The sequence below is a fragment of the Mycetomoellerius zeteki genome, unplaced genomic scaffold (assembly GCF_001594055.1).
Source record: "Mycetomoellerius zeteki isolate Tzet28-1 unplaced genomic scaffold, Tzet1.0 scaffold232, whole genome shotgun sequence".
In the NCBI taxonomy this organism is placed as follows: domain Eukaryota; kingdom Metazoa; phylum Arthropoda; class Insecta; order Hymenoptera; family Formicidae; genus Mycetomoellerius; species Mycetomoellerius zeteki.
This window is the reverse complement of record NW_017257208.1, coordinates 1,063,948-1,091,360: the sequence shown is the minus strand read 5'-3', so window position 1 is coordinate 1,091,360 and position 27,413 is coordinate 1,063,948. Positions and strand designations below refer to the sequence as shown.

The window sequence follows — 27,413 nt, the reverse complement described above, 5'->3', positions numbered from 1 at the left end:
ATATATATATATATATATATAGGTGGACGAAAATGACTTAAATTTATAAAGTTATATTACCATAAAAATATTGTAAATATTATAATTTAACTATGATTTATAATCATTTTTATATAATGTGCTCTCTAAAACTATTTTTAGAACAAATTTCACTCTGAAGAGAGAAAGATTGAAAATTGAGCGACTTTTTTCAAGACAGGCTCAATTTTGATTATTTAAAGTGCGAGATTCTACTTCAAAGAATTTATAGAGTAATGTTATTATATATTATAATCACAGATATGGAAGAAATAGATATAAAAGTTTTTTCTCTTACAATGCTGACGATATGTTGTTACAATAAATATCTTGAAACTCGCACACCCGTTGCCCCTCAAACTTCGTCTCTCTAATAATAAGCCGCTTGTCGATTACTCATATATATGATAATATTCCAAGTTGCATATTAATAGAGTTGACTTCTCCATAAATACGCGTTAAATTGTAACCAATGGTAACACGAGATATCAACTTGCGGAGCTGTAAACCACGCTACAAGGTTGCGATGAACGATGGCTGCAGCGGGAAGATGTCAGCGCAAAACTTTACACGTAATTTGTCCTTGAGAAATGCTATAAAAATCTTAAACTTAATTTTAATGACAGATTCTTTGAGAGATAAGACTTCAAATTTCAGTTAGGAAAACTTTCAAAGAAGATATCATTTTTGAAAAATCATTTATCAGCATTTTCTTGCTGTAATTTCAATCATAGGAAAAAAGATTTGGTGTTAAAAATTTCATTGATTCAGCAAATCTACAACCATAATATACGAGCTAGTTTTTATGTTAAAGTAGCAAAGTTATATAGTTAAATATAATTAGCAATTACCTATAAATAATCATACTTGTGGTAAAGTACAATAAATTTGTTAATACAGCAAAGGTAACTTTCTATGAAATCCAATATCCGAAATTTTTAACAAAACGTGCTAGCTATGACGTGTACTTTTGCTGTAGTAAGGAAGAAAGCAATGTCACATTAGCAATTTTTATTGTAGCAAAGAATTAGCTGAATTAGCATACTGATAATTGCTTACAGACATAATTCCTTTGTTGAACCATCAAATCTTAGTTATAGGTGTTGAACCCGCCCAGCTATATTTGCTGAAAACTACCCAATCTATTTTTTCCGTGATTGCTTCAGAAACTGCGGCGATGACTGGTAAGAAATACGCCTTTAGCCTTTGTAAAGTAAAAATTTGAGATACGATCTCGCATTGTTCCTTATCTACGGACACTCGATGGAATGTCACCTTGGTGAAATGGAGCGTATCACAGACGTATTTCAAATATTTCTTGACGTCCCATGCACGTGTAATGTGAACGGACTTATTTCCATTTCATGCGATAAATACGAAAATTTTTAGAACGTTTTGAAAATCAGTATTTGTCCTACATTTCGCTTTCTTGGTACAAATGTGCATGCAATGTGTATTTCTTTCCCGCAAAACTTTTATATATATTTCTTCCAACAAACATTAAACTAAATTATTAAAACGTTTATTTCGTGGAAAGAATTTTATTTCGATAATATTTAAAAGATAAATCAGGTTGTTGATTTTAGTTTTAATAAAATGCACTCTCTAATAATTCCATTCTTTTCACCTGAAATAACAATTGACTAAAACGTATTAAATACCTTTTATATTTCTTCTTTATAAAGAATAACGAAAAATTGGAAAATGGAAATGAATAATATAATAGAAAGAATTCTATATTCGGTTGAAGCGAAATTAATTTGATGCTTAATAGTACTTTTATGTAAATTTTTAAATAGAATTTTTAGTTATATAAACTGCACATTAATTTGATTTATCGGACTTAAAACGCGATTATAAATTGAAGCTGGAAATATTACAAATCACTGATCGTCAATCCAATGATGCTAATAATTATCTTAAAACACAGCAAAAAAGTTTTTTTAAATGCTTATTAGCATCATTATTAGATTCACAATCAATGTGACTTGTGATATTATTTTCAGCTTCAACTTATAATTGTATTTAAAGTCCGATAAATTGAATCGGGGCGCAATTCATAGAACTCGGAAATGTATTTGAAAATTTAAAGAGAGAAAATGTATTAAATTTTAATAAATAATTATTGAATAATTTTAGTATAACATTTATTTAGAGAAAGTAAATATTTGCTAAATAAAAAATATAACAGTTAAATCAAATTAATGATTAATGGTAAATATTTATTAAAATTGAGCTCTGAGAAACATTATTAACAAAGATTTGCTTCCATCGAATGTGTGTAAAATTTTTTTCCTTTAGAAAGATCGTGCTTTTCCAAGCTGAATCGGTATTAATTTTTAAGCTGTGCCTTTCGTTGACTCTTCCGCCGCTGCATGCAGAGTAGACAGCGGTAAAATTTACGGGCGCAATTAAAGCTCTCACGGTGCACAGTTGCATCATCAAAACAAAACGGCGACTAAGAAGTTCCATCCGACGATTCTGTTCTACTTCAAGCGACCGTATTAATAATCTTCCTCGACGCGCGTCGCGACGGAAAGTAAACATCTTTTGATGGACGGACTGCGGCGCGAATAAATCCCGCGTTAATGAAAAGGTCGGTTATCAAACGTACAAGATGTAGGTCAGGCTCTGACTCTGTGAGGTAAAATGCTAACTATTATCGCAATGTTTATCAAGGACGTCGTGGCCTGGCAGTTTTGAAGATTAATTGCGACATCGCGATCTCACAATGAGGGATTTCTCGTTATGCATTCGCGAGATATGTCGAAATATTAAAAAAAATTGACGTTGAAAGTACCGCGTAAAATAGGGTAACTTTGACTTAAAATCGAGGTTGGTTGAAATAATGTCCAGACAATATACATGTCAAAATTAGATCTTAAGACATTAAAAAACATTTAAAAAATGTTTTAAATTTCATGTTCAATGTCCTGATTTTCGATGTGTGTGCTCTAAGCATTTTTTAAAATAAAAAATTTTGTCTAAAGTTATCTCGATTGAGCCAAAATTCGTGGACGTAGTTAAAGGAGATGAGGGGCCCTGTAAATCTTAAAGAATAAAAATAATTTAAACATACTTTACCGTTTAAATGAACTAGACTTAACAAGAAATTCACAAGAAATTAAGTTTGGAAGAAAGAATTGAAGAAAGAATTGGTGGTGAAAATTATAAAAAGATTTTTTGAGAATCCGAGATGGTTAATATTATAAGTTTAAGTATTTCTAGTTCGAGTAATCAAGTTTACAAATTTAAGAGAAAAATACAGTAAATTATAAATATGTATTATTTTGTGTTTACTCGCCAATAATTAATTAAAAATAATGATATAAAACAAAACAAGTCCAATAATTTATATTACTCGATCCTCCTTCCCCAAATCAAAAGTCACAACTCTAATTTGATCCCCTTCAGAATCCTAGCTACACCCATCTCAAAGTTACTTTATTTTATGATAGAATGCAAATTGATTGATGAAAACTGATTGATAAAAAGTGTTTCGTTAAACGCATTTCGCCAAAAGCGTTAATCTGGGGAGACGGGGGAGTCTTGATTATTTCAGAAGAAAACGTGCACGGCACACGTTAGTTTCATAATCGCGTATGCGTCAACACTACGACGTAATCCCCGACACCGCCCGCATGTAATTCACTCCTCGGAGAGATCGGTATCGCGATACCGGCAGCAAAGCGCGGTGCCAGGCGTGTCCGCAATTTGCCGATAGTCATCAGTTGGCAAGCGTTAACGAGTGTCCCGTGACGATAATTGAACGATTATCCTGTCGTTACGATTACGATGACGAGAACAATCTGTTTTACGTGTTATTGAGATTTCGGTATCGCGGAGCATACGATCGCCTGGAGCGTACGACAAACACAGAATTTTATTAATTTTTTTTTTATCGGAGATAATCTCCTTAATATGAATGCGGGAGTCTCATGGCATAGATATCCGTTTATAATGAAATCAAAGACGGAGCACGCAGATTGTCATCGCTATATTTATTTACAGCGTATGCAGCGCTGGCATTTGATTGTCGAGCATAATTTATGTTTTAAATCGTAATGACACGGAATAAACATGACGGAATATAATACGAGCTTCAACAAAACTTTAAAAAATTATTATGGAGAAAAAATTATTAGAAAAAAATTATACACGTTGGTCAGAAAAAAGTTATGTATTTTATTTCATTTTATTTGTTAGAAAAAAATTGTGCACATCGATTAGGGAAAAATTATGTTTATTTTGTTTTATTTCACCTCTTTTCATTATATTATTTTTTTTTACTTTTTTATTATTTTATTTACACACACCAATATCTAGTAGACGTGTAAAAGAGAAGAGAAATAATTTTTCCGATTTTTAATATCGGTGAAATACGTACATTAGTGGAACTAAGAACGTATATCTATATAAGAAAGCACTATGCCAGTATCATAAACGCATAGATTGCACTGACACTCGCAAAATCGATACACTTCATTGCTATAAATTAACTGGATGCGCTTATTTGCGACTTACCGTTATCATAGGCGCCGCCATTGAACGGTTATTAGAGACTAGCTATTAATCGCGTCCAATAAATCAGTTTACGATGTTAGAGAGGCGTTGATAAATGTCTGCAAGACGAGATGCGTGTCAGACACGTGATTTGGATATGCTCTTGAAGTTAATCGCGTTCTCTAAAATTGTGCTCACAAGGGAAGTTTCACAACTGTCCGGAACAGATTTGATTCTCCATGAAATACGTTGTTAAACACAAAAATCTAAGACATATATTTTCTATGCGTGCCCTAACTCATGTTTAAAGGGTAAAACACCCCTTCGAAAAAAAATTTTTTAATTTTTTGTTAAACAATTGTTACACAAAAAAATTAAAAAAATTTTTTCGTCACAACATTGAAGATTTCATACTCTTGAAACCGTACAACTTTTGTTTAAAAAGTTTTTTTCCATCTTTTATGCTTCCGACGATATTCGCCTCGAAAGAAAAATATCGTTTTTTTTCAAAGGGGTGTTTCACCCCTTAAACATGAGTTAGGGCACGTATAAAAAAATACGTGTTTCTCTTAGATTTTCGTGTTCAACAACATATTTCATGGAGAATCAAATCGGTTCCGGACAGTCGTGAAACTTCTCTTGTCAGTATAACGTTGATTCTTAGCACGATGACGTTAATGAAATTTTGATATTATATACTCTCTAAATTCTTTGTAGTGAAATCTCACTCTGAAGAGTGAAAATTGAGCCAGTCTTGAAAAAGAGTGGTCCAATTTTCAATCTTTAAGAGTGAGATTTTTAAGTGCCAATTCATTCTAAAAGTTTTAGAGAGAGTAGATTTAATTACCAATTAAATTTAGCGTTGTTTTGATATCGACGTCGGGACGATGAGCGAGGAAACCTCTAACGTTTGATGAGAAATTCATTAAAATCAATGAAATGACGTATATACGCGTAAGTTACAAGCTATTCCAGAATGAGTGCTTCCTCGAGGTATGAGAACGCAAACAATCTATAATACCGCGGAATTTGGAGCAACAGCGCATCATCCTGTCCTTCTGCTTGATATGACGTACACGCTATTTTTAGTATTAACAATTTGTAGGGCCGCGAATAACAGCGGCGCGCCGTGCAGTAAACACGCTTTAAAAAAAGAGGAGAGTGAAATTTATTTTATAAACGTTAAAAAGAAGCGCAAGCAAATGAAAAGCCAATGAGCCGTTTATATAAAACTTAAAACGTGTGAAAAGGAAAACAGCCTCACACAACTAATAATAAACTGGATTAGTATGAATGCGTAATTCGATTTTTGCCAACTTTATTTGAAAGTGACTGCACGAAGAGAGTTATAATAAAAAACATAAACTTGTGTGTGTGTGTGTGTAAAATAAAAAATTATATTTTAAAAATTCACAAATATTATGTATTCCTGAAAAATTATCGTTGTATGTAATACCGCGTTTGAATTCCAATGGAGAGTTTCAATTGAGAAGTATTGACATATTGAACTGAAACGTCGTGATAAATTTTTCAATCAGAAAAAATGATGACAGACGGAATTACGCGCGGGGCACAATATGGGGTGTAAAATGTTCGCACAATTTCTCGTGGCACATATGCGACATTTATCACCCGTCGTTCCTCATTCAACGAGAAAAGCAGGTAGCATGAATCAGCTGGCACATGTCTTAGCGTTGATGTAAGAGGTCGAGCTTGCGAGCGATAGCTCGTCCTATCCGGCACGACGATTCGGATTCTCTATTTGAGAGCGATGACTATGAATGCGTGGATCGAAAGCCCTCGTGCAGAAACGCACTTCTTTAACAAAGCCCAGCTATGTTGCAAGTCAATAATAGCTCGTTACGCTGGCGATAATTGCTCCATCGGTCTATAAATCTCAATTGCTTTTTGTGCAATGCACATTGATGAAAGAAAAGATTTAGGACTGTATTCTCAAAAAATATCGTATACGAAAATGTACGAAAATAGTATAGTATACGTTACGTATATTATATACATAATATAAAATATTTCAGAAATATTTCGTTTGTATAAAACATTTGAAAATATTGCATTAAAATATTTAACAAAAATGTTTTAGAAATATTCTACAAATATAGTAAAAAAAAGAATATTTTAAAATCAAATATACAAAAACAAGAGTTACGAGCCAAATACAAATGCATTTAATAAACAAATTTTAAAAAACAAACGTTTCTTAAACGGCGACATCAAACGAAGTCATTCTCAATGTTGAACATAAAATCGTTTTGAAAAAATTAATATTTTAAAAACTTTGATATTCTGGATAAATTTATATTTCAGAAATATTTCATGAAAAATTTCGGAAATATTTCAAATCTTGTAATAAAATATTTTATAAATATTTTTGAAATATTTCATGTTGTGTGGAAGATTTCTCTAGTATTTTCATATACAATATTTTTCGAGAATAAAGTGACTGAGAGCATTTTTTTGTCCAAGAAGGAAGTCGAAAACGTGAAAAATTCCGTAGTTGCATCAATCAGAGTCAATCAGACGCTACAGTTATTATTTGCTTCGAGTTTATTCCACGTCGACAACGGACACAAAAGGAAGATGCGATTCTCATCAATGTCCGCAAAAAAGCTGCCGTAAAAAAAGGAGCAAAGATCGAACCGCAAGAGAATCTTTTAATTCCGATATATTTTCCCCCGTACACGCTTTTTCTACGATCCATAAAAATAAGCAAAAGCAGAATATAAAGCAGGGGCTTTATACGTCGGTCCGTTTATTTTTCCAATATCCGGCGGGACGGAATGCTCGAACGCATTCAGAAATACCTACACGAAAGAAGTAGATACGTGCTCATTTCAATCTTTTCCCTCGGGACGATCATCATTCTCTCGAAATATATCTCTGCAATCCGTGTAGAGATAAATGCACCGGAGCTCTTTTGTGGATTAAAAGGAATTTTTTACGCTATTTATGTAGAAGCAAAGTAGAAAAAAAGATTAGAATTAATTTTTTCCTAAACTTTTATGAAATTAAAGTCCTGCAATCCGTATAAAAATAAATGCACCGAAAATAAATACTAATGTATATTGCAGATTAGAAGAAACTTTCGATGTTACTTAGAAGCAAAATAGAGAGAAAAATTAGAATTAATTTCCTCGAATTATTGTGAAATTAAATTCCCGCAAGTTGTGTGAAAATAAATGCGCTAAAAATAAATACTGCTCGTAGATTAGAAGAAACTTTCGACGTTACTTAGAAGCAAAGTAGAGAGCAAAATTACAATTAATTTCCTCGAATTTTTATGAAATTAAATTCCTGCAAACTGTGTGAAAATAAATGCATCGAAAATAAGTGCTCATATATTGTAGATTTAAAAAAAATTTTTGATGCTCTATCTAGAAGCAAAGTAGAGAGAAAGATTAATTATTATAAAGTTATAAATTGAGATTGATTAGAAAAATTGAAGAATGTGAAGGAGCGTTTTAACTTTTTCTGCGGCGCCCAGTATCCTTCGCGAAAGAAAATGATGCGAGAAAGTTTACGCGTGCCGGTTCTGTACGCCGGTCGTCTTATACGTTGACGCGAGCATTGATATCGTGTTATGTCATTGCGTTTAATGGCGCGCTTAATAATCAGTCTGCTGCCAAGGATTACAGAATACCCTCCGCCTTATGAATGTATGCAAACGTTGTTGTCAATCTGCTTAGCATAAGCGAAAGATTGCCGGTAGAAATTTCGAAATTTGTCCTCCTCGAAGAAATTTAGCTCTGCTTCGCTCTACATTGTGGTTTTTTAAATTTTATATTAAAAAATTTTACTTAAAGATCAACTGCAGTCTCTTCGGAAAATGCGGGGAATAAATGAATAAAATATACGTAATGTACACATGAGAGAAATATTTTGTATGATATGTGACTTACAAAAACTTTTTAAATATTAAAAAATAAGAAAGTTTTAATTAAAAAGTAAGTAAAGTTTAAATTGAAAAGTGAAATCTAAGTTAAAAGTAAGAAGTTAGAATAACCTAATCTTGATTGGAACAAAATTTTTCAATTAAAAAGTAAGAAAATTTCATAAGTCATATATCACACAAAACATTTCTGTCAGTGTATGAAAAAAAAACAGCTTTGGTAAATTATATATATATTTAAAAATTTAGCTAGATTCAGCTCTGAAAATATGTAGTTTTATTACATTATCGAAATAATTATGTAGGACGTTAAAATTGGTCGTTAAAATGTCAACATTTTTTATAGCATTGCTCATTATGCTTAAGCGTCTTACATAATTATTTTGATAATTCAACAAAATTATTTTCAGATCTGTATCTATACTTAAATTTGTAGGTACTTCAGTAAAATCGTTCTTTCCATGTGATAAGAGAAAATTACGAGATAAATATAATATGCGGAAGCTTTGAGTATTGAACATCGAGGATCTAAAAGGGAATCAGAGATCGATACTGGTTTTCCATCGAAATCTACATACTCGTTGGAAACCTGGTGAAGAGAAGATCTTTTTTTCCAAGGAAAGAGAGGATTGATGGATTCATCAAGAGTAATAATTTGAAGGACAATCGCCGGTTGACGTACAATCTATAAGTATAATAATCGCGTAACCGAGCGTTGTATCAGCCACGGGTGAATCACGCAACCGATTCGATGACAGGCGGATGTGTGTAATGAAAAAAATGGGGAAAAACCTGCGACTTGCGGAAGTGACAGCCTCCGACTTCCCGGCATGAAGAAATAATTCGCTCGGTGAAAGATGCGATTAATTCATTTCTATCCGATGGCGTGGCGCGAACGCACGAGCGAGTTGACGCGATGCTCATGGAATTTAATCTATAATTATGATGTAAAGACCGCTCTGGCCGTCTAATCGAAGACACGCGTTGCATTTAATCAGAGAGGCTGCGTCACTCGCAACACCATGCGCGGCTTCGCCTGCGCTGATCTCACTCGTCACCGCTACTGCTTCGGCTGTCGGCATCAATCAGGGAGCGATACAAGTGTGAATAAAAATTTTACGATTTTTCATAGCGCACACTTTATGCCATACCGCAGAGAGATAACACATTGATTGCTACAATTAAATAATTTTCTTTCAGATGATTTTTATATCAGCAATATATCGGTTTAATATACTGCTTAATTATATCATATTTATCTTTCGTAAAACTTACAACAAAATTTTTATTTCTATCTTAAAAAAAATTAACACGTTGCTAGCGTTATCTATACAAGGAAAGTTTTTGTTAAAGTATCTAAAAATTTAACTACGCTGAAAAAATACCAGATTTTAATAAATATTTGTTTGAATAATTTTAAGTAAATATTTACTAAATATAAACATATATCTATTTGATACAACAAAATCATTGATTTGATTTAACTCATTTTTTTATTGAGTAAATTTTTATTTACTGTAAATAAATGTTTACTTTGTTAGTATTATTTAAAGAAATATGATAAGATTTAGTAAATTTCTTTCAGATACAAACCTAACAATAATTTTATTAAACTATTAAAATATGTAGAAATTATAATTATTAGAATGTCGACATTTATTATAGCATTGTTTATTATGTGTACTTCAGCGCGTTCTATATAATTATTTTAATAATCCAACAAAATTATTTTCAGATTTGTATCTACCAAAATTTTTAGATACTTCAGCAAGTTGATCTTTCGCTATCATATAAACCACCAATTTTTTAGTTAATTCGGTATAATCAATAGATTAATAGAATAATCTATGATAAAGGAACTGCTCAAAGAAACTCTCTTCTTTAAATTGACCGACTTTGAATTTGGAAAGTCGGTCACAATAATAAAACGTAGCGATAAAGGTTGCATAGCTTTCCATCGACGATATTCATCAAGCAATCTCGGATCTGACGTCACGCAAAACACGATTAATCGATACGTGAGAGCTGTATACCAGCGATACTTCTCCACTTTTGATCTGTGGCGGTCAAGCCACGTAACATCAATGATGTTACGAATCTTTTTATTGATGATTACCTTTATATTTTCCTACATATTGCAACGGCTTAAAGGCTGCATTGATTTCGTAAAAGTTCAAATCTTTTCACATCTTTACATCGTTAGACAATTCAATCTTTGCAAAAAAAAGTATTATTTCTTTCGGGAATTGATAAATAAAATAATAATAATAATAATAAAATGAAATAAATACATAATGATATAAACAGACAGTAGGAAACACTGCAATGCGGAAAATGGAGCAGCGAAGAATCGTGGAAACGGTATTCCTGGAAACGACATGTGCCTCCTTATTTGCGTCTGTACCAAGTAATATTACGGTACGAATCGCATCAGGCGCGATTCAGACACGAAGAAGGAGATTCGCGCAAGTAATTAACAATCGTGTAGACGTCTGACCGTTGTAGGTGGGCAGGATCAAATCGCGACTGCAGTATGAATTCACTGTTAATGGGGCTAAACGGGTCAAGAACGTTTTGTTATATGCAGTGATGAATGATAATATCTGAAATAACTGATTAATATTATACATTACTTACTGGTATTTTTTCCGCGTTACCTAATACGCCCTAAAGCTCGATTTTTGCGCGCTCCGGACGATAGCCAGGTGATAACAAAATTGGTCTGTGCCGAGGAAAAAGTTACGATCAGCGATGCTTGCGCGGTGGTTAAGAATCAATCAAGTGGATGATAGCTTCATAGAGTATCATACTGCAGATTGATGAAGTCATTCTGTTTTATGTAGATTTTTATACACACTGATAAAAAATGAACAAATTTTCTTGACTGAATAATGAAAATATCTAACAATTATAAGTTGAAATTAGATCTAGAGTAAGAATAAATCAAGTGATAGAAAGGATATATCTTATTTTCAGTCTAAGCGAATTTTGGTGTTTATTCAAATTTGCAAATACATTTTTCAGTTCTGTATATTAATATTGTAATAATGCTTATTAGCATCATTATTAAAAATTGACGATCAACGTAATTTGTGATGTTATTTCTGACCTCAATTTATGATTGCGTTTCAAATCCGATAAACCGATTCGGCGAGCAGTTGATGGAATTGAAAAATGTATTTGCAAATTTGCATATGAATGCTACTGAACACCAAGATCTGCTTCGATCTAAAATAGGATTATATTCTTATTTGAAAATATCTAATATATCAAAAAGCAAAGTTTATTTTGAATTAAAATGAGATTGTTTTCACTCATAATCAGCTAGTAATTAATCGGACATATTTCGAAGACAATCAATATAAAAAAGAGGGAGATACTATTCCTCTCATAAGTTATAAGCTAACGGGTCGACCCTTGGTGAAGGGAATTTATGAGATGCCGGAGAAGAGAAAGAGGCAGCTAATAAAAATATACAATCTGTGATCTTCTCTGCGGCAGAGGAACTTTAAATTGACTATTTTCAAGGCTGACTTTAAAGTAGGCTCATTGATTTGGAGGTCCTAGAACAGCCATGTATCTTAACCTTGGTAACCTTAGAAATACTCCTGGAGTCGCGCCAGTCTCCGAACCGGTTGGTTAAACGAACTGTTTCCGTCAGTGTGTCAACTCCACTTACATTAATTAGCATTCAGATCTCATCGGTCTTATTCGCCGATTGTTCGACTAAGTTTGTATATTATTGTAACTTGAAATATTCTAGCAATTTCAGCTCGTTGGAGCCTCGTGCCATGGTCAACGTGCGAGAGGCTCAATTGCGACAAAACGAAAATAGCGGAGAACTTTCAACACGCTATTTCAAGTGCATCGAAATTAAACAGCTGTCGCGGTACATGGCCAACACAGTCACGCAAAACGTTATAGTTACCTACCAAAGCGTCCGGTGATTCGACTCTCCCGTTATCGCGAAATATATCAAATCCGCAAATGATGACTTTGGACCACGTCCAGAATCCGTGAGTTTAGTTCTCGGGAAGATGAGTCGCGCACAAAGGCCACTCGCATTTCACTTTGCTACTTATTATTGATCAACTTCTGTCGTTCGGTGTGTTCCTCCTGGAGGCAGTAGTTGACCGACTTCTGCTACTATCGCTTCATCACAGTGTGACAAATTTGCGTATCAATGAATACTGACATCGATAATAGTAGTGTGGCGCACACGGTTTAATTCTACGTAGAAAGGATGGTTTTGTAGTATTTAAAAATTTAATTAAATACAGAAAAAGAGAGAGAGAGAGAGAGAAAGCTAAAAATAATTTTGTTGGCCTATCAAAATAATTATATATAACACTCAAGTTGATTACTAGACTTTTGGCAGGATTGTTATCATGCTTGAGTTTTCTACATTATTATTTTGATAGCTCAACAAAATTATTTTCAGATCTATATCTAGCTAAATTTTTAAATACATACTTTAAACAAAGTTGTTCTCTCCGTATAGCTCTGTTCTTTTATTCCTGCTTTTATTATTAGACTACACTAGAATTTTCTTTCTCGTTTTCAAATATCAAATATATACCTATTTCATTTCAAGTTCCAAAGGTATGTGTATACTAGTTCAGTTATAGAAAACAGATCTTATATCTCCTCATGTTTATTTATCATATCGGCGTTCAAACGATTAGAGATGCACAGAAAGGATAATTTTGCTAAAATATCTAAAAATTTACAGGCTTGATGCAGATCTGAAAATAATTCTGTTCGTCAAAATAATATTATGTAGGACGCTCAAACTAGTTGCTAGAACGTCAAATCTTTATGTAACTTGCTCATCATACTTGAGATTCCTATGTGTAATTATTTTAGTGGCTCAATAAAGTTATTTTCAGATCTGTATCTTACTAAATTTTTAGATATTTCAGCAAAATCGTTCGTATAAATTATTCTTTCCATGTGCGCTCCAGACAGACGAATATGGACTTCGCACGTTTACGCGGGAGAAGGATCTCAAAATGCAAATTCAATTTCTCTGAGATTCCACATGTAGATATAGGTGATTTATAAATTCACCAAACAAAGCCCTATTGAGTCTCCTCTTCTTTAATTTACTTTTTTTTATGATTCGGTGATGTATATCTCGGGGTTGTTCGTCGACCGTAAGCTCGTTTAACTTAGACTCCGTTTTTAATTAACATTCTTTCGTCTGTCGTCCGAGCATGTCCTTATTGTGACCTTCGTAGGGCGCGACGCTGATGTCATGGGTCAGCGGTCTCGTAGACGCACCGTTGCGCCTATTATTCTTTTATTCGACTCGCGGGTTCTTAACTAGAGTTTTACGATCTTCTGTTTGCTTTTGTCCTTACACTAATTAATATTATTTCTTCTTTTTGCCGGACAAGGGGGCTGGGTCACGGACCTGGAGATAACGAGCTCTCTGATATTTTTCATTTTTTTATTTGGATTTGTCATTTGTGGGTAAATTACCGTTTATTGCGTCAATGGCGCGCGAAGACGACTTGAGGACACTTTGTGGCGTGTCGGGGAAAGACGGGTCAAACGAACGACCCACTTATGCGTTCCCGCGTGGCGACAGATTATTTGCATTAATTGCCCGTTTCTCAATGAAGACGCTCGTCTCCGCGAAGAGTACGCGCGATCGGGGACACTCGAGAGATCCTTCGTCATCTATACGCGCACAGAAGCAGCTGCCGATGCAGTTCTCTGAAGCATGTAGAACAAGGAACACACTGGAGTACGCATCGTTGAGTAGAATAATTTTGCGCTTCATGTATTATAAGAATGTTATACGGATTATGTAAATTTTCGCGAACGCGTCGCGACTCCTGTGACTCTTCGACTAATTTCTAATCAATTTTTCTTTAATCTTAAGAATACGAAAAAGAATGATTATTGCTGAAGTATTTGAAAAATTTAGCTAGATACAGATCTGAGAATAATTTTGTTGGACCATCAAAATAATTATGTAGGAAACTTACTTTCTAAATCTTTTAGAAACCTTCTTTGAAGAGTAAAATTTCACCCTTAAAGAAAATTAAACTATTTTTTTGAAAGACTAGCTCAATGTTCTCTTTAGAGTGAGATTCCACTTCAAAGAATTTAGAAAGTAAGCACGATGAACAATCCTGCAAAAAGTTTTGACATTTTAGTAACTAGTTTGAGCGTCCTGTATGATTATTTTGATATGGTTTAATACAATTATTTTTAGATCCGTATCTAACTGAATTTTTAGATATTTCAACAAAACCGTCTATTCCGTAAAAGTCTCAGTTTGTTTAATGAGATGTGATAGTTTAAGTCAAAAGCAATTAAATTTTGTTCACTAAAAGTAAATATTGTGCCTATTTCTTTTTACGAAAAATGTTTACTCCTGAAGAGTGTAATTCTGCTACGTATGTTTGTGTGTGTGATTTGTATCTTATAGAGAAGTGCATGTGCGTATTTAAATTTAATTAAGTACCATCGGCTGGAAAATCGGTATCGTTACGCAAGCGCGTGCGCTTGTCCGAACTCAGGAAGCTGAATTCACAATCCTCGTTCCAGTCTGGTAAATTTCATCAATATTATAATGCAGCTGATTCGGGTGACACTCGTTTCAGAGTTACGTGATCCGTAATAGACGATCGCATGGATTGTGCGGGTAATAGCGTTAAGCTCGTTGCCGCGATGAAAACAGTTGAATCGCCGTCAACGAACGAATTGTTTCAATCTAATCTTAAATTATTAAATTTCTCGATGTATATTTGCCTTATTGACAGAGATTGATTATAAAGGGAATAGAGTTAAATTTAAGTCTTTTTTATTATTATAATAAAAATTGATTATAAGCTCCGAGATGTTATTTTTAACTAATTATTTTCTAACTATATCTTTAATCTATGATTAAACAATTTTTAATAAAGTTAACATAAGATTAATAAAGAAGATAATAAATATCCAAGGGTTAAACATCGCAGAAGTTGGTCTTAAAAGAGAGAGTACAAAGATACATATCTAGGAAATCTCCAAATCGCTATTTATATACAACGTGGAATATCGTCTAAATTAAACTCCCGCAATTTCATACTCTGTCGACTCTTCTAAGGTTTATTTTTTATTGCTACACTAGATTGGACTAGAAAATTCCTCTTCCCTTTTGCCAAACTTCAAACATATACCTATTTCACTTTAAGTACAAAAAGTATATACTAAATTCAATTATAAAAAACAGACTTCTAAGCTATAAAAAAAAACTTTGAAAGCTATAAAAAACTATAAATTTTTATAGCTATAAAATCTATAAAAAGGCTATAAAAAAACAGCTGTAAAAACAGATTTCTCAAATAAAAGAATTAGAAGTCAAAGAGAGAGATTGAACGGTTTGTTCGGTAGAATGTTATGCGTGGAGACGTTGCACAAGTCTAGAAAGACTTCCATCATTCTCTCTAGAATGTCTTATGACGAATCATGCAGCATTTAAGCTGCCAACACCTTGAAGTCGTTCCAAAGCAGACGGGATGACGCGTCTCGCGGCCGGCCCCAACATTGCAAACTCTTGGCAGCGTTATTGTTGTCAATTGCCAGTTGTTACCGAACCCTACATACCGCTTGAGCACACCTGGTTATGCGACATTGGTGTCTCTCGAAGTTGCGCGAAGTTAGCGAAAGGACTGAGAAGTTTCATTAGAGTAAATTAAATTATTTAAAATTAGATAAAAATAGGTCGTGAAATTAAAATAAAATATATAGAAATTAGAATAAATGCTAAAAGAAGAAAACATAAAAAGATTTTAGTAAAAAATTTGTTATTCATTATAAAATACATGATCCTTTCAGGATGTGGACCGCACACTGCCAAAATTTAGTATTCATCGCCTTTGTGTTCTTTATACCCTCCGACGTGAAAGGCATCCCGGATTATTCTGGACTGCCACCGGGACCGTATTGTGCTTCGAGGTATCTTGAAGGCAGTTGTTGCCCAGGACGACAGGATGAATGCAGCGCGCCGATCCTCAAGACGTTGTGCTACTGCGACGATTTTTGTAACCGAACTCGCGAAGAAGACTGCTGTCCAGATTACTGGTACCATTGCAGAGGGCTGCCAACCACCACATCGGGACCCGAGGAGCTAAGGAGTTCGTATATGTAAAATACAATTATGGAAATAAAATTTAGACGTATATAAATTTATAATAATCTATTATAATAATTTATTTAATGTGTGTTTGTATAATTAGACTTATCTTGCATTTGAAAAAAATAAGTCTCAAGCATTGAAATTGCATAATTGTTTACAATGATGGATTATAATGTAACTGTTCATATTTTTTTACCACCGATACGTTAATTAAGTTTATGTTTTTAAAGTCTCTCGTGTGTTGTTTCAGTATGCTTCTTCCAAGGAAAAGAATATTATTACGGGCAAACGGTGAAAGTTAATTGTAACATATGGTAATATCTTCTCTTCCATTTTTAATGTAAATAAACGAGAAAAAGTACCCGTGCGAATATTCTGTAAGTTTTATTTACATTGCAGTAAATGCTCGTCGCTTGACAAGCGCGCCGAAATGCTCTGCGAGGAGAATCGCTGTTTGATCGAGCCGGAGTTGATGGAGGAGCTCAATTTGCAAGGGTCTACTCTAGGTTGGCAAGCGGGCAATTATTCTGAATTCTGGGGAAGGACACTTCGGGAAGGTGTGGAGCTTCGTCTGGGCACTCTCAATCCCTCACAATCAGTGAGTGTTTTAGAATCATTACTGAGATCGGGTTTAAGTAATCAAAAGTCTGTCCATAAATTATCGCATATAAAACATTTGCTGAATATTTTCCTCGACAGTGAATCTTTATAACCTGATCACAGCAAAATACGCTTAAAAGCGACAATCAATTATTCAAGAAGACCAATTTAAAAATCGCTGTAGGAACGGAAAGTTTTTATACAGCGGACTTGCACGAAACTCTCTTTATACTCGATGAATTCAAAATAAGGAAACCTTAACACGTGGCTGTCTATAGACGCAATACCATGTAAGATTAGGTCAATTGCTTAACTTGTGCAACCAAAGTTAAAATTCTAATGGCTAAAGCAATCTTTTGTACTTTACTGCGGGGCTCTCATGAATAAGAAAGCACCCAACGACGTTGCTTACAGCGTCTTTTAGTTCTTTAAAATGCCTGAACTCATTGCTCGAGGACGCGAATATCTTTTCCCCGATTGTAAATGAGATCCGTCAAAGTGCGTGCAGGTAAATGAAACATGCGATCAAAGAGGTCCCAGGGCCATCTCGCTTAAAGCTCCCTTAATTTGTACACAATCTTCATCATGGATTCTATTATTTTATAGATTAACTACAAGCATAAAATAGATCATTTTGATTTCGACAATGGGTTAGCTTGAATAATTAAAGAGACTTTTAATATATTAATTTATTCAATGTCGTGTCTGAAAGTACATTTCGTTCTATGATGCACTGCTTTCTTTTGCGTAGGTGTATAAAATGAACCCGGTGCGACGTATTTACGATCCGGATGCACTGCCGCGGGAATTCAACTCCAGGACGCGCTGGTCACGCGACGTATCCGGTGTTCATGATCAAGGATGGTGCGGCGCGTCCTGGGCCATATCCACGGCCGACGTTGCGACCGACAGGTTCTCCATCATGAGCAAAGGTGCCGAGGATGCAGAGCTGAGTGCCCAGCATCTGCTCTCTTGCAACAATAGAGGACAACAAGGCTGCAGAGGCGGTTATCTTGATCGCGCTTGGCTCTTCATGAGAAAATTCGGGTACTTTTTTTACAATCTAACGGTGAATGAATTCAATCACTCCCACTGGATCAGTATAAATTAAAGGCTGCTTTTATATAAAGTACCTAAATGTAGTAGTATTGATAATACAATGAACTTTGATAATAAAACAATACATTTATACTGTATTAAATAATGTGACAATGTTTAATCGCTTAAAATGTTCATTACGTTTTTACATTTAACTTTATCAATTTCATGTGTAACAGCTTTTAGTATGCGCTACTGTAAGTGACTGAATTTGCTATGGCATTCTCTTTTAAATGTTAAACAATATTCTTAATTGTATCTACACACAATCTTGATCATAAATTTTATTATTTGTATATTAATTACAAGTGTATATATATATATATATATATAATAGATCATTTTGATTCAACAATAAATTGATTTAAAGAGATCTTTAATATATATTATTATTTTACATCGTGTCTAAAAAGGCGCTTTGTCCTATAATGCACTATAGTGAATTTCTGCTCAAACACGTGACTTTAATATCATTAATGTTCCTGTCACAGACTGGTGGATAAGGACTGTTATCCTTGGACCGGTAAGAACGATCAATGCAAACTACGTAAAAGAAGCAACCTACAGGCCGCCGGTTGTCGAAAGCCACCAAACCCGCTGAGAACAGAATTGTACAAGGTCGGGCCGGCTTACCGTTTGGGCAACGAGACTGACATTATGCAGGAGATCCTGACCTCTGGACCAGTGCAAGGTAGTCGCTATAACTCAAACAGTCACCCATTAATCGAAATTCTAAAATCGCAAGAACAAGAAAGTTAAAATAATATCAGTACATCATATTGGCCGATTATTGATACAATTTATGCTATTTTTTTTATTCATGATTCAATCAGTATGACATTATTTTTTTCTTATTCCCCTTCGGATGTATTGACATTTAAAGTCGTTATGTAAGTTATGTTCCGTTGAAGGAGGTATAATGTTGCGCGATATTAAGAGAATATTATATAAAGTAATGTCTTTTTTTTTTAAAGCTACCATGAGAGTCTACCAAGACTTCTTCGTTTACAAAAACGGAGTATATAGGCACTCTCAAAGTGCGGAATTACATGATTCCGGTTATCACTCGGTAAGAATAATCGGTTGGGGCGAAGAGAGGTCTTATCGCGGTCCACCGCTCAAATATTGGGTAAGTTTACACGATATCACACCCATATCACACGATAACATTTATAACGGTCTAAGAGAAAAAAGAAAAGGTTTAAGAAGTGGCACAAATGTACATAATTTTTTTATACGTGATCATCGAATACCGTAAAAATGTCCCAACTTTTGAAAAGTTAAAATAATTAGAAACAATTAATTCCGCTAGGAATATTTACTAAATTGGCATTGATCGACTAATCATTTCTGGCTAGAACGTATTATAAATTATTGCGATTTAAAATAATAAATAATTGAAATTTAATCTTTTTTTCAGCTGGTCGTAAATTCCTGGGGATACAACTGGGGAGAAAACGGGCTCTTTAAGATCCAAAGGGGAACGAACGAATGCGAGATCGAGTCGTACGTGTTGGCGGTATGGGCCAAGACGATATAAAAAGAAGAAAAGAAACGAGGAAAATACCAAAGTACTAGAATATCCGATTGTCATAACACTGTTGGTGCATTTATTGAATCTCCGTCGTCGGTCCATCGTCATGCGCAATGATGCGATTGCCATCGGGGACAATGAACGATACATCGATGTTCGAAAGTATGTGATCCAATTGCCTGATCCGTACATGCCTTATTACACGTAGGATCGGGAGGGAAGGAGGCAGAAACGAGAGGGAGACAGAGTTGTTTATAAATATTTAATATAAGTACGTGGATAGTTGAAAAAAATATCATCGTTATTTTCTCATTATTCGTAGACAACAATAATCGTTTTACATAGAAACGCTCTCACCGTTACGCGTTGATGATCGATATGCTGTAGCAAAAGTCATATCTCTTTCACGTAATATCATCCACGTGTCGCGGTGACTTCGATGTGTAAGAAGTACTAAGTGCCAAGCGCTTGAAATAAATTTTATAAGTACGTAATAGTCTCTTTTTCACTTCGTTAAACGATACAATTATACTTCTACTCGCGGAGTTAAATACTTTGCGTTTAATTGCGTTTTTTTTATTTAATCAGTTAAACCTTTTTGTGTTCTATTTTTAAAATTAGACACACGTACGTTATGTGTGAGGAATACTCGTCATGGAAAACATATATATTAAAACAATTAGAAACTTCACTGGTTCAGCAAATCTTCAGTCGTAGTATGTAAACAGTCAGTTTTGTACGTCAAAGTAGCAAAGTTGTACAACTGAATAAAATAGCGATTATAGGTAATCACATTTGTTGTAATTTGTAATATAGTACCGTTAATATAGCAAAGATAACTTTCTATGAAAGTCAGTTCAATAGATCAAAATTTTTAATAAAACATGCTAACTAAGATAGCGTTCTTTTGTCGCTGTAATGAAGAAAACTTGTTCCATTGGCAATTTTCATTGTAGCAATTAGCTGAATTAGCATACTAAAAACTGCTTACAGATATAATTTCTTCGTTAAACCGTCAAATCTTTTCTTGCATTATAGATGTTAAACTCGCGCAGCAAGCTATAGCTTTGCTGAACCACTCAATCTAATTTTTCCGTGATGATGCTCCCATAAGGTAAATGGCAGTGTAATAGTGTATTAGGATGTGATACCACTAATTATGTTCTTAACAGATAATCGAGCTTTTTGTACAAACTTGTGCAAGATGGACAATATAATTTCCTTCAATTCTTTCCTATCGAGTTCTTTCTGTAATTGACTAAAATAATTTGTATCAAATACATACGGCATATAACACGCAGTATTAGGCACTCGAGGGACGATTGTGCACGTTTTGCATCACTAATTAAGAGGAACTTTCCTACGTTGACTTCATTGTCAGACTACGACGCTTCGCCTGTTGCTCTTGCAATGGGGACTGTACACTTCTAATTTGTCCCGCGGTGTGTTCATCGCGGAATAATCGATGGGGAATGGTATAGTATTACCGCGAATCATGCAAGCATCCGTCATGCCCAGGAAATGCTCTCCCGGTCCGAAGGGGCCGCGGCCGAACAAGAAATTGGCGAATATTAACTGATACTGCGCCCAACCAAGAGGATGGTCTCCATTCTGAAACGAAGTTTTCCTATCGTTATTAACAAATTTTAATTATTAAGGATTAATTGCTATTATAAAGAAGTAATAAGAATTTATAATAAAGAAATATAAAAGAATTTATAATGTTCTTTCTGCAATAATGCTATTAGTTTAGATCCTGCACAACCTTACTTTAAGAAATCGTAAGACATCGAGCTGTAAGAAATTGGCCACAATCATAGTCGATTATTTTTCTCATATTCAACTGTGATTGGTCAATTTCTTACAGCTTTACGATTTTTTAAAGCAAATTTGCGCATTTAGATTAGAACAAAGTGGACCTATAGATTAATGGCTTATTGTAGATTGTGTATAAGACTTTTTACTTCCTAAAGTTACGACTTTTCTTAATCCTCCAAATCCTAATATATTTATTCGTTTAAACTCTCTCGTTATCTAAAATTTAAAAAAATATCTACTCGATACAGATAAAAAATTTAGTCGCATTAAATTACAATTTTAATTCATTATGAAATTATTTTAGAAATATAACTAACCGAAGTCATAGAATTGTACGCGATATCCAGGCACTTGTTTATCCTGTCGGTGTCCAAGCCGACGACGGAACCATAAAAGGCCGCGAGTTCCTTCTTACTGATCATCCCGCTTCCGGAGCTATTTATGGCGAGGAAAAATACTCTGGGCATAACTTTAATCCAGAACGGCATATCGTTGTAACTAGCACCGTCCGGTGGTGCGACGACCTGCGCCCACCAGGATAACCAGACGTCGAGATTAATCTTTTTATCCGGCTCCGCGGGCTCTTTCTTATCCTGAAGGATCAATCCGGCGAATCCGTTTTCGATTTCTAGAAGCCTTAGATACTCCGGGCCGTTCCAAGACCAGTCAGCAAATCTTCTCAAACGCTTTCCGAAAAAAAAAAAAAAAGTTTATTTCTTTTGTGTAGATGTCTCGATGATTAAAAAGCTGCAGAGTTGTTTTAATATTACATTTTTATTTTATATAAGAATGAATGGAAAATCAAATTTTTGAAAGCAAAGTGTACCTCGGAGAAAAACGAAAAATCCTTCCTATTGATGTAACCATCTTTATCGTGGTCTAAGAGATACGTAAAAAAGTGAGAGAATTTATCACGTTGAATGGGGGCTAAGGACTCCGAGCCCCCACTTTTACTGAATTCAATGGCGGATAAACTGTCGTCACTCGGAAAGCGGCTCACCCAGGTCGCTATAGAACACGATAGTTAATCATATAATAATTTTAATTTTGATGATCAATATCCTCATCGCGAGAATAACAGAAAATGACAATAATAAATGAATTAATAATTTAAGTATAATGTTGTTATTAGTAAATAAATCAACTAACAGATATTAATGATTTAATTATTTGTTAAATGATAACAGAATAAATTGGCATTACTAAATAAATTAATACTAAATAAATTAATACGTTTGTAATGTAATTTCGACAAATATAATAATATTTTTACGCTATATAATGCAAAATGAGATTTGCCTCGATTATATCAAGCATTTTATAATTTCTGACTTTATAACTAATTTATTATTGTAAATTTCTTTTTTTTTTTTTAGAGAGAATAGAAATATAAGAAAATAAGAAAAAAATAAAACAGTTAATTTTTTAATAATACTACTATAAATTTTGTCAAAATAAAAAATTGAATTTTTGAAAGTGAATTTTGTAAAAAAATATAACTGCAAGATTAATTCTCCTTTCTATATAGCAATGTAAATTAACTCTATTTCGGTTCAACTTAAACCCGCGGCACATGATGTTTCTTTTTCTACTGAATTTCTTGCGTTTTAATAAATTATAACTAAAATTGGACCACACAGAACGCATAGAATTTCTAGTAATTTACTAAAACACAAATAATCCAGCAGGAAAACGTACATCGTATACATTACTTTTTACCTTCTAACTTTTAAAATTAGAAAAAGATAAAAAATAAGTTAAAGTGAAATTAGAGTTAATCTACGTTAGTAAAAATGAGGCCTGTTCTTTTTAGTTGAACTTGCACGGTTCATCTCTTTTCTCTTTTTCTCTCCAACGTGGAGAGAAAAGGAAGAAAGATGACCCGTGCAAGAACTTTAGCTAAAAAGAACAGACTTATATAGATATAAGTAACGATTAATTAAAATTAACAAATTAAAATCTGACAGACTCACTCCAAACGTGCACGCTCCAACCGGGCTGTTCCAGTTCGGGGGCGACGACGGGCGCGACGGCGAGCTCGTCGACGTTGCTGCTGGTCGTTCTCCATCTTTTCAGAAGATCCTTGGTCCGATCTCGCGTACGATCGCAGGCCTGCCGCCAGTTGGTGATGAATTTGCGAGGTACTTTAAGCGCATTGTTGTCGTCCAGGCTGATCTCCTGGCTGCCGAGCGAGCTGCGTTGACTCTTGTCTTGTTCGCCACCACCGCTCGACGTGCCGTCGTTCTCCGGATAATACATCGGGTCCTTTATGCTACCTGAGCGACTCTCCATGATGGACTACTTAGACGAACGTTATGCCTATAGCTGACGTTACATATATTTTAAAGGGGGGATTCACTCTCTCACTTGAAAATAATCAATTCCACCAGTCGCAGAGGTCACCGGGTCGCTCGATATTGCGACCGCGCCGTTTCGTCGCCGCGGAATCTTCCGTGGGGGTGCAACTAGGTGAAACGGCAAATGTGTAGACGCATAAATCTTTTTTGCACGACAACACTCTATTTCTTTTATGTGTAAAATTAATTAATTTATTTATTTTTAATATATACATTGATTGAACATTGTATTTCAGTCAGAAATGATTGGTCGATCGATGTCAAATGGATGTTGATCGATGCTGAATCTTGGCTGAATCAACATCGATACGACATTGGAGACGTTCGGAAATGTCGCTCGGATGCCTCGTTTAACATTTAATGTTAAAGAAGGACAGATGACGAATCCGAGGCATCGGAGGCATCCGAGTGACGTTTCTGAAAGCAACCATTGATTGATCAATTATTTCTAGCTGGGATACTCTCTCGTTTCATTTAGAATTGTAAAATTTATCGCAATTAGAAAAAGTAGATATACTATTATAGGAATGCAGCGGCTGCTCTTTGAATAACTTTGTTTTGAAAGAAAATTAAATGAATCGAACAAACTCGAAATCACCATCAAATGGATCAGAAAATGTGATATAAAAGAAATTGTCTTAATAAAATCTTCTATAAGTACTTTTCAAAGACATTCTGAACATATGTAAAATCTATGTAAAATATAAAGTTAGTTGTTTATAAATTATCTAATAAGTTATTAAATTAAATAATTGATAATTAATTATAGGCATATTTTATGACACTTAAAATTCGGGATGCATCGGATATCTAAAAAATATTTGGTATCCGGTATTATTCGGTACTTCTTTACTATCCGGTCAGATAGCAAGATATTATTAGTATCCGACAATATATCTGAAATTTTATGTTGAAAGTTTTAGATATACTAAAAAATAAAAAAAAGCAGTAAAATTAAGGCTAATGAGAATCAGCGCGGAAATGAGTGCGCACAAATATTAATTCATATACAGTAATTCATAATAATAAGTGATGTCAATTTATTAATTCTTTAGATATACTTTATTGATACAGAATTCTATTCTTTTCAGCTGAACTTCTTGCACAGTTTATGTGTGATTTCGCAGTTATGGCAGTTTATGACGATAATCGAAATAGATTGTCACCGGAAAATGCTGAAATGTTATTGTTCATCATGAAAAATTTATTAATATTAAAAATACAGTAACGCGATTTAAACGCGATATAACATACGATGTGATAATAATACATGATAAAATAAAATATATTAATGGAAATATTATCCCTTTCCTTATCTGAATCAGATTATACAAGCAAGATGTAAGTAAGAAATAAAAAAATGATGAAAAAGGGAAATTAATAATAAAATAAATTTAGATTAAAGATTTCAGGAAAACTGTGAGGGAAAGAAAAAGTAAAATCTGCGTATAAAAGTATACTTTTTTAGTTTTTTAGATACTAATTAAAATTATGCAAATTAATAGACACTCCAGATAGCGCAATCGATCCATTAAAACTTATAAAGTATTCATGAATAAAAGATGCACTTTTTTATAAGTTAGTAATCTGTTTAAAATGGACTAATAAATAGAAAAATATATACAAATATACATATTTGTATATAAATACATGTTTACGAATATACATATAAATAATATATAATAATAACTTATTTTTATAAATATAACGATTTGTTCTTATACAAAATTAAGAGATACACTGAACTGTACATAAACACAATAAAATATTCATGGAATTATGAAAAAATAATGAAAATTGATCCAATGAATTCTCATCATATGATTTAGATTATAAAACTATTACTAGAATTCTCATTGCAAAGATGAATATATAATTATATAAATGAATTCAGTTATCGTATCAATTACATTAAGTCGGACATTAATTAACGATCATTCATTGGACCAAACATTACTAAAAAGTTTTTCAGTGTAGAAAAAACAATAGAATCTGAAAAAAGCAACTTTTATGTCACAATCGGTGACATAAAAGCGACCTTTTAGGATTCTCAAGAATACTTTTAAAACAGAAATGAGACGAAACAGGAATTTATTTCATAAGTCGGAACTAAAAACAATTCTTTTTGGACTCTTTGTTATAGATAATTAAATGTATATATATTAGGGCTCGCTATTATACGTTTAAACAAAAATACGTTTACACGTATAATTAGTATATCCGTTTATTAGAAATGTTTTTCCGAATATATGTAATTAACTATTATACGTTTAAGGGGATGCTAAAGTTGTTCTACTTTACCATCATTTCCATTCGGTGAAATATCTCCGAATTGAATTCACGGATTGCAAAAAATTGTTTTTACAGAATTAAAGTACACACAAACAGGACCTCAGCTGTATCGGATTTTAGGAGAAAATCGAAGAAAAGTTTAAAAATTCGCTTACTTTTAGCTCGTACAGCTGACACCTCTATATTTGCTTCATACAAGAGTTTTATAGTTTATAGTTTATATCTTGAAAATAAGCATAGGTCTGAGGTCACATTATTGTAACGAACGATACCAAGTTTATAGAACTAAGATTGAAAGTCTAGAAGGAAAGTAATCCCACCGAATAGAAAATACGTAAATACGCGAATATTTTGCGCAGTCTAATAGCGTTTTTCATTGGCAGAACTGGTGCGCACTCAGTGCACTTTAAAGCCGTTGTATAACAATCGACGTAAAGATATACGTTTAATAACAATATATAAACGAATTAAACCGTGAAATATTCGATACATTTTATTGTGCTATTTAATAAAATAAATTTTGAGCATTTTATCAATTGAGATATCTCACTTATATATTTTTTTAGAACAGTGTACAACAGCTTTAATGTGCACTGAGTGCGCACTAGTTTTACCAATGAAAAAACGCTATAAGACTGTCAACAGAGTCGAAATTCCGTGTAATAATAGTTGCGCGGTCTTGCGATAGATGGTGCTGGCATATGTTAGATAAAGACAGATGTATGAATTTAAATGAGATAGAACGATATATAATATAATGTAAGAAATGAATCAAAGATGTCACTATTATCGAATTTGGAATTAAAAAAGTCTGCACTATCGACCTCGATCAAGTTCGGTAATCGGTTTAGAATCCCCTTAAACGAAAACACGTTTACACGTATAATTAGTTAATTAAACGTGCTAATTAAACGTGTAAACGTTTATCTTCAAGTAAACGTTTTTTTGAAAGCGAATATAAACGGATAAACGTTTTACGTTTACACGTATCTTCGAAAAACGGAATAAAATTAGAGCCCTAATATATATACAGATATTTTATGTTTTGTCATTTTGTTCCGGACATCGACGGGTGTCGCACACGTGATTCTTGTCTCGTTTTATAGAGGTCTCTGAACGTGACGTGGAGAACGCGCCATCTTAATAGAGTGG

The 27,413-nt window shown here is 33.7% G+C and overlaps 2 protein-coding genes across 4 annotated transcripts in view; one reads left to right on the top strand and one right to left on the bottom strand.

The window, feature by feature from the left end:
* LOC108723373 (uncharacterized peptidase C1-like protein F26E4.3) overlaps positions 1–20,948 on the top strand; it is a 23,067-nt gene extending 2,119 nt beyond the window's left edge. Inside the window, exons 1-8 of one of the 3 annotated variants that reach the window (XM_018449085.1) lie at positions 14,111–14,180; positions 16,262–16,560; positions 16,813–16,876; positions 16,962–17,160; positions 17,914–18,209; positions 18,752–18,951; positions 19,235–19,389; positions 19,681–20,948. In XM_018449085.1, coding sequence (XP_018304587.1) covers positions 14,140–14,180; positions 16,262–16,560; positions 16,813–16,876; positions 16,962–17,160; positions 17,914–18,209; positions 18,752–18,951; positions 19,235–19,389; positions 19,681–19,800 — 1,374 coding nt within the window. In that variant the 5' untranslated portion in view covers positions 14,111–14,139 and the 3' untranslated portion in view covers positions 19,801–20,948. Of the gene's footprint in view, positions 1–14,110; positions 14,181–15,802; positions 16,114–16,261; positions 16,561–16,812; positions 16,877–16,961; positions 17,161–17,913; positions 18,210–18,751; positions 18,952–19,234; positions 19,390–19,680 lie in introns of those variants that run through there. The other 2 variants (XM_018449087.1, XM_018449086.1) reach the window with 2 other exon arrangements.
* A 76-nt stretch (positions 20,949–21,024) lies between these two features.
* Positions 21,025–23,919, bottom strand: LOC108723374 (uncharacterized). Its single transcript, XM_018449088.1, has 4 exons — positions 23,586–23,919; positions 22,439–22,620; positions 21,930–22,298; positions 21,025–21,405 (listed from the first exon to the last, which is right to left on the bottom strand). Exons 1-4 carry the CDS (start codon positions 23,902–23,904, stop codon positions 21,172–21,174), a joined length of 1,104 nt encoding a protein of 367 aa, XP_018304590.1. The 5' UTR covers positions 23,905–23,919; the 3' UTR covers positions 21,025–21,171.
* Positions 23,920–27,413: the final 3,494 nt, after the last annotated feature.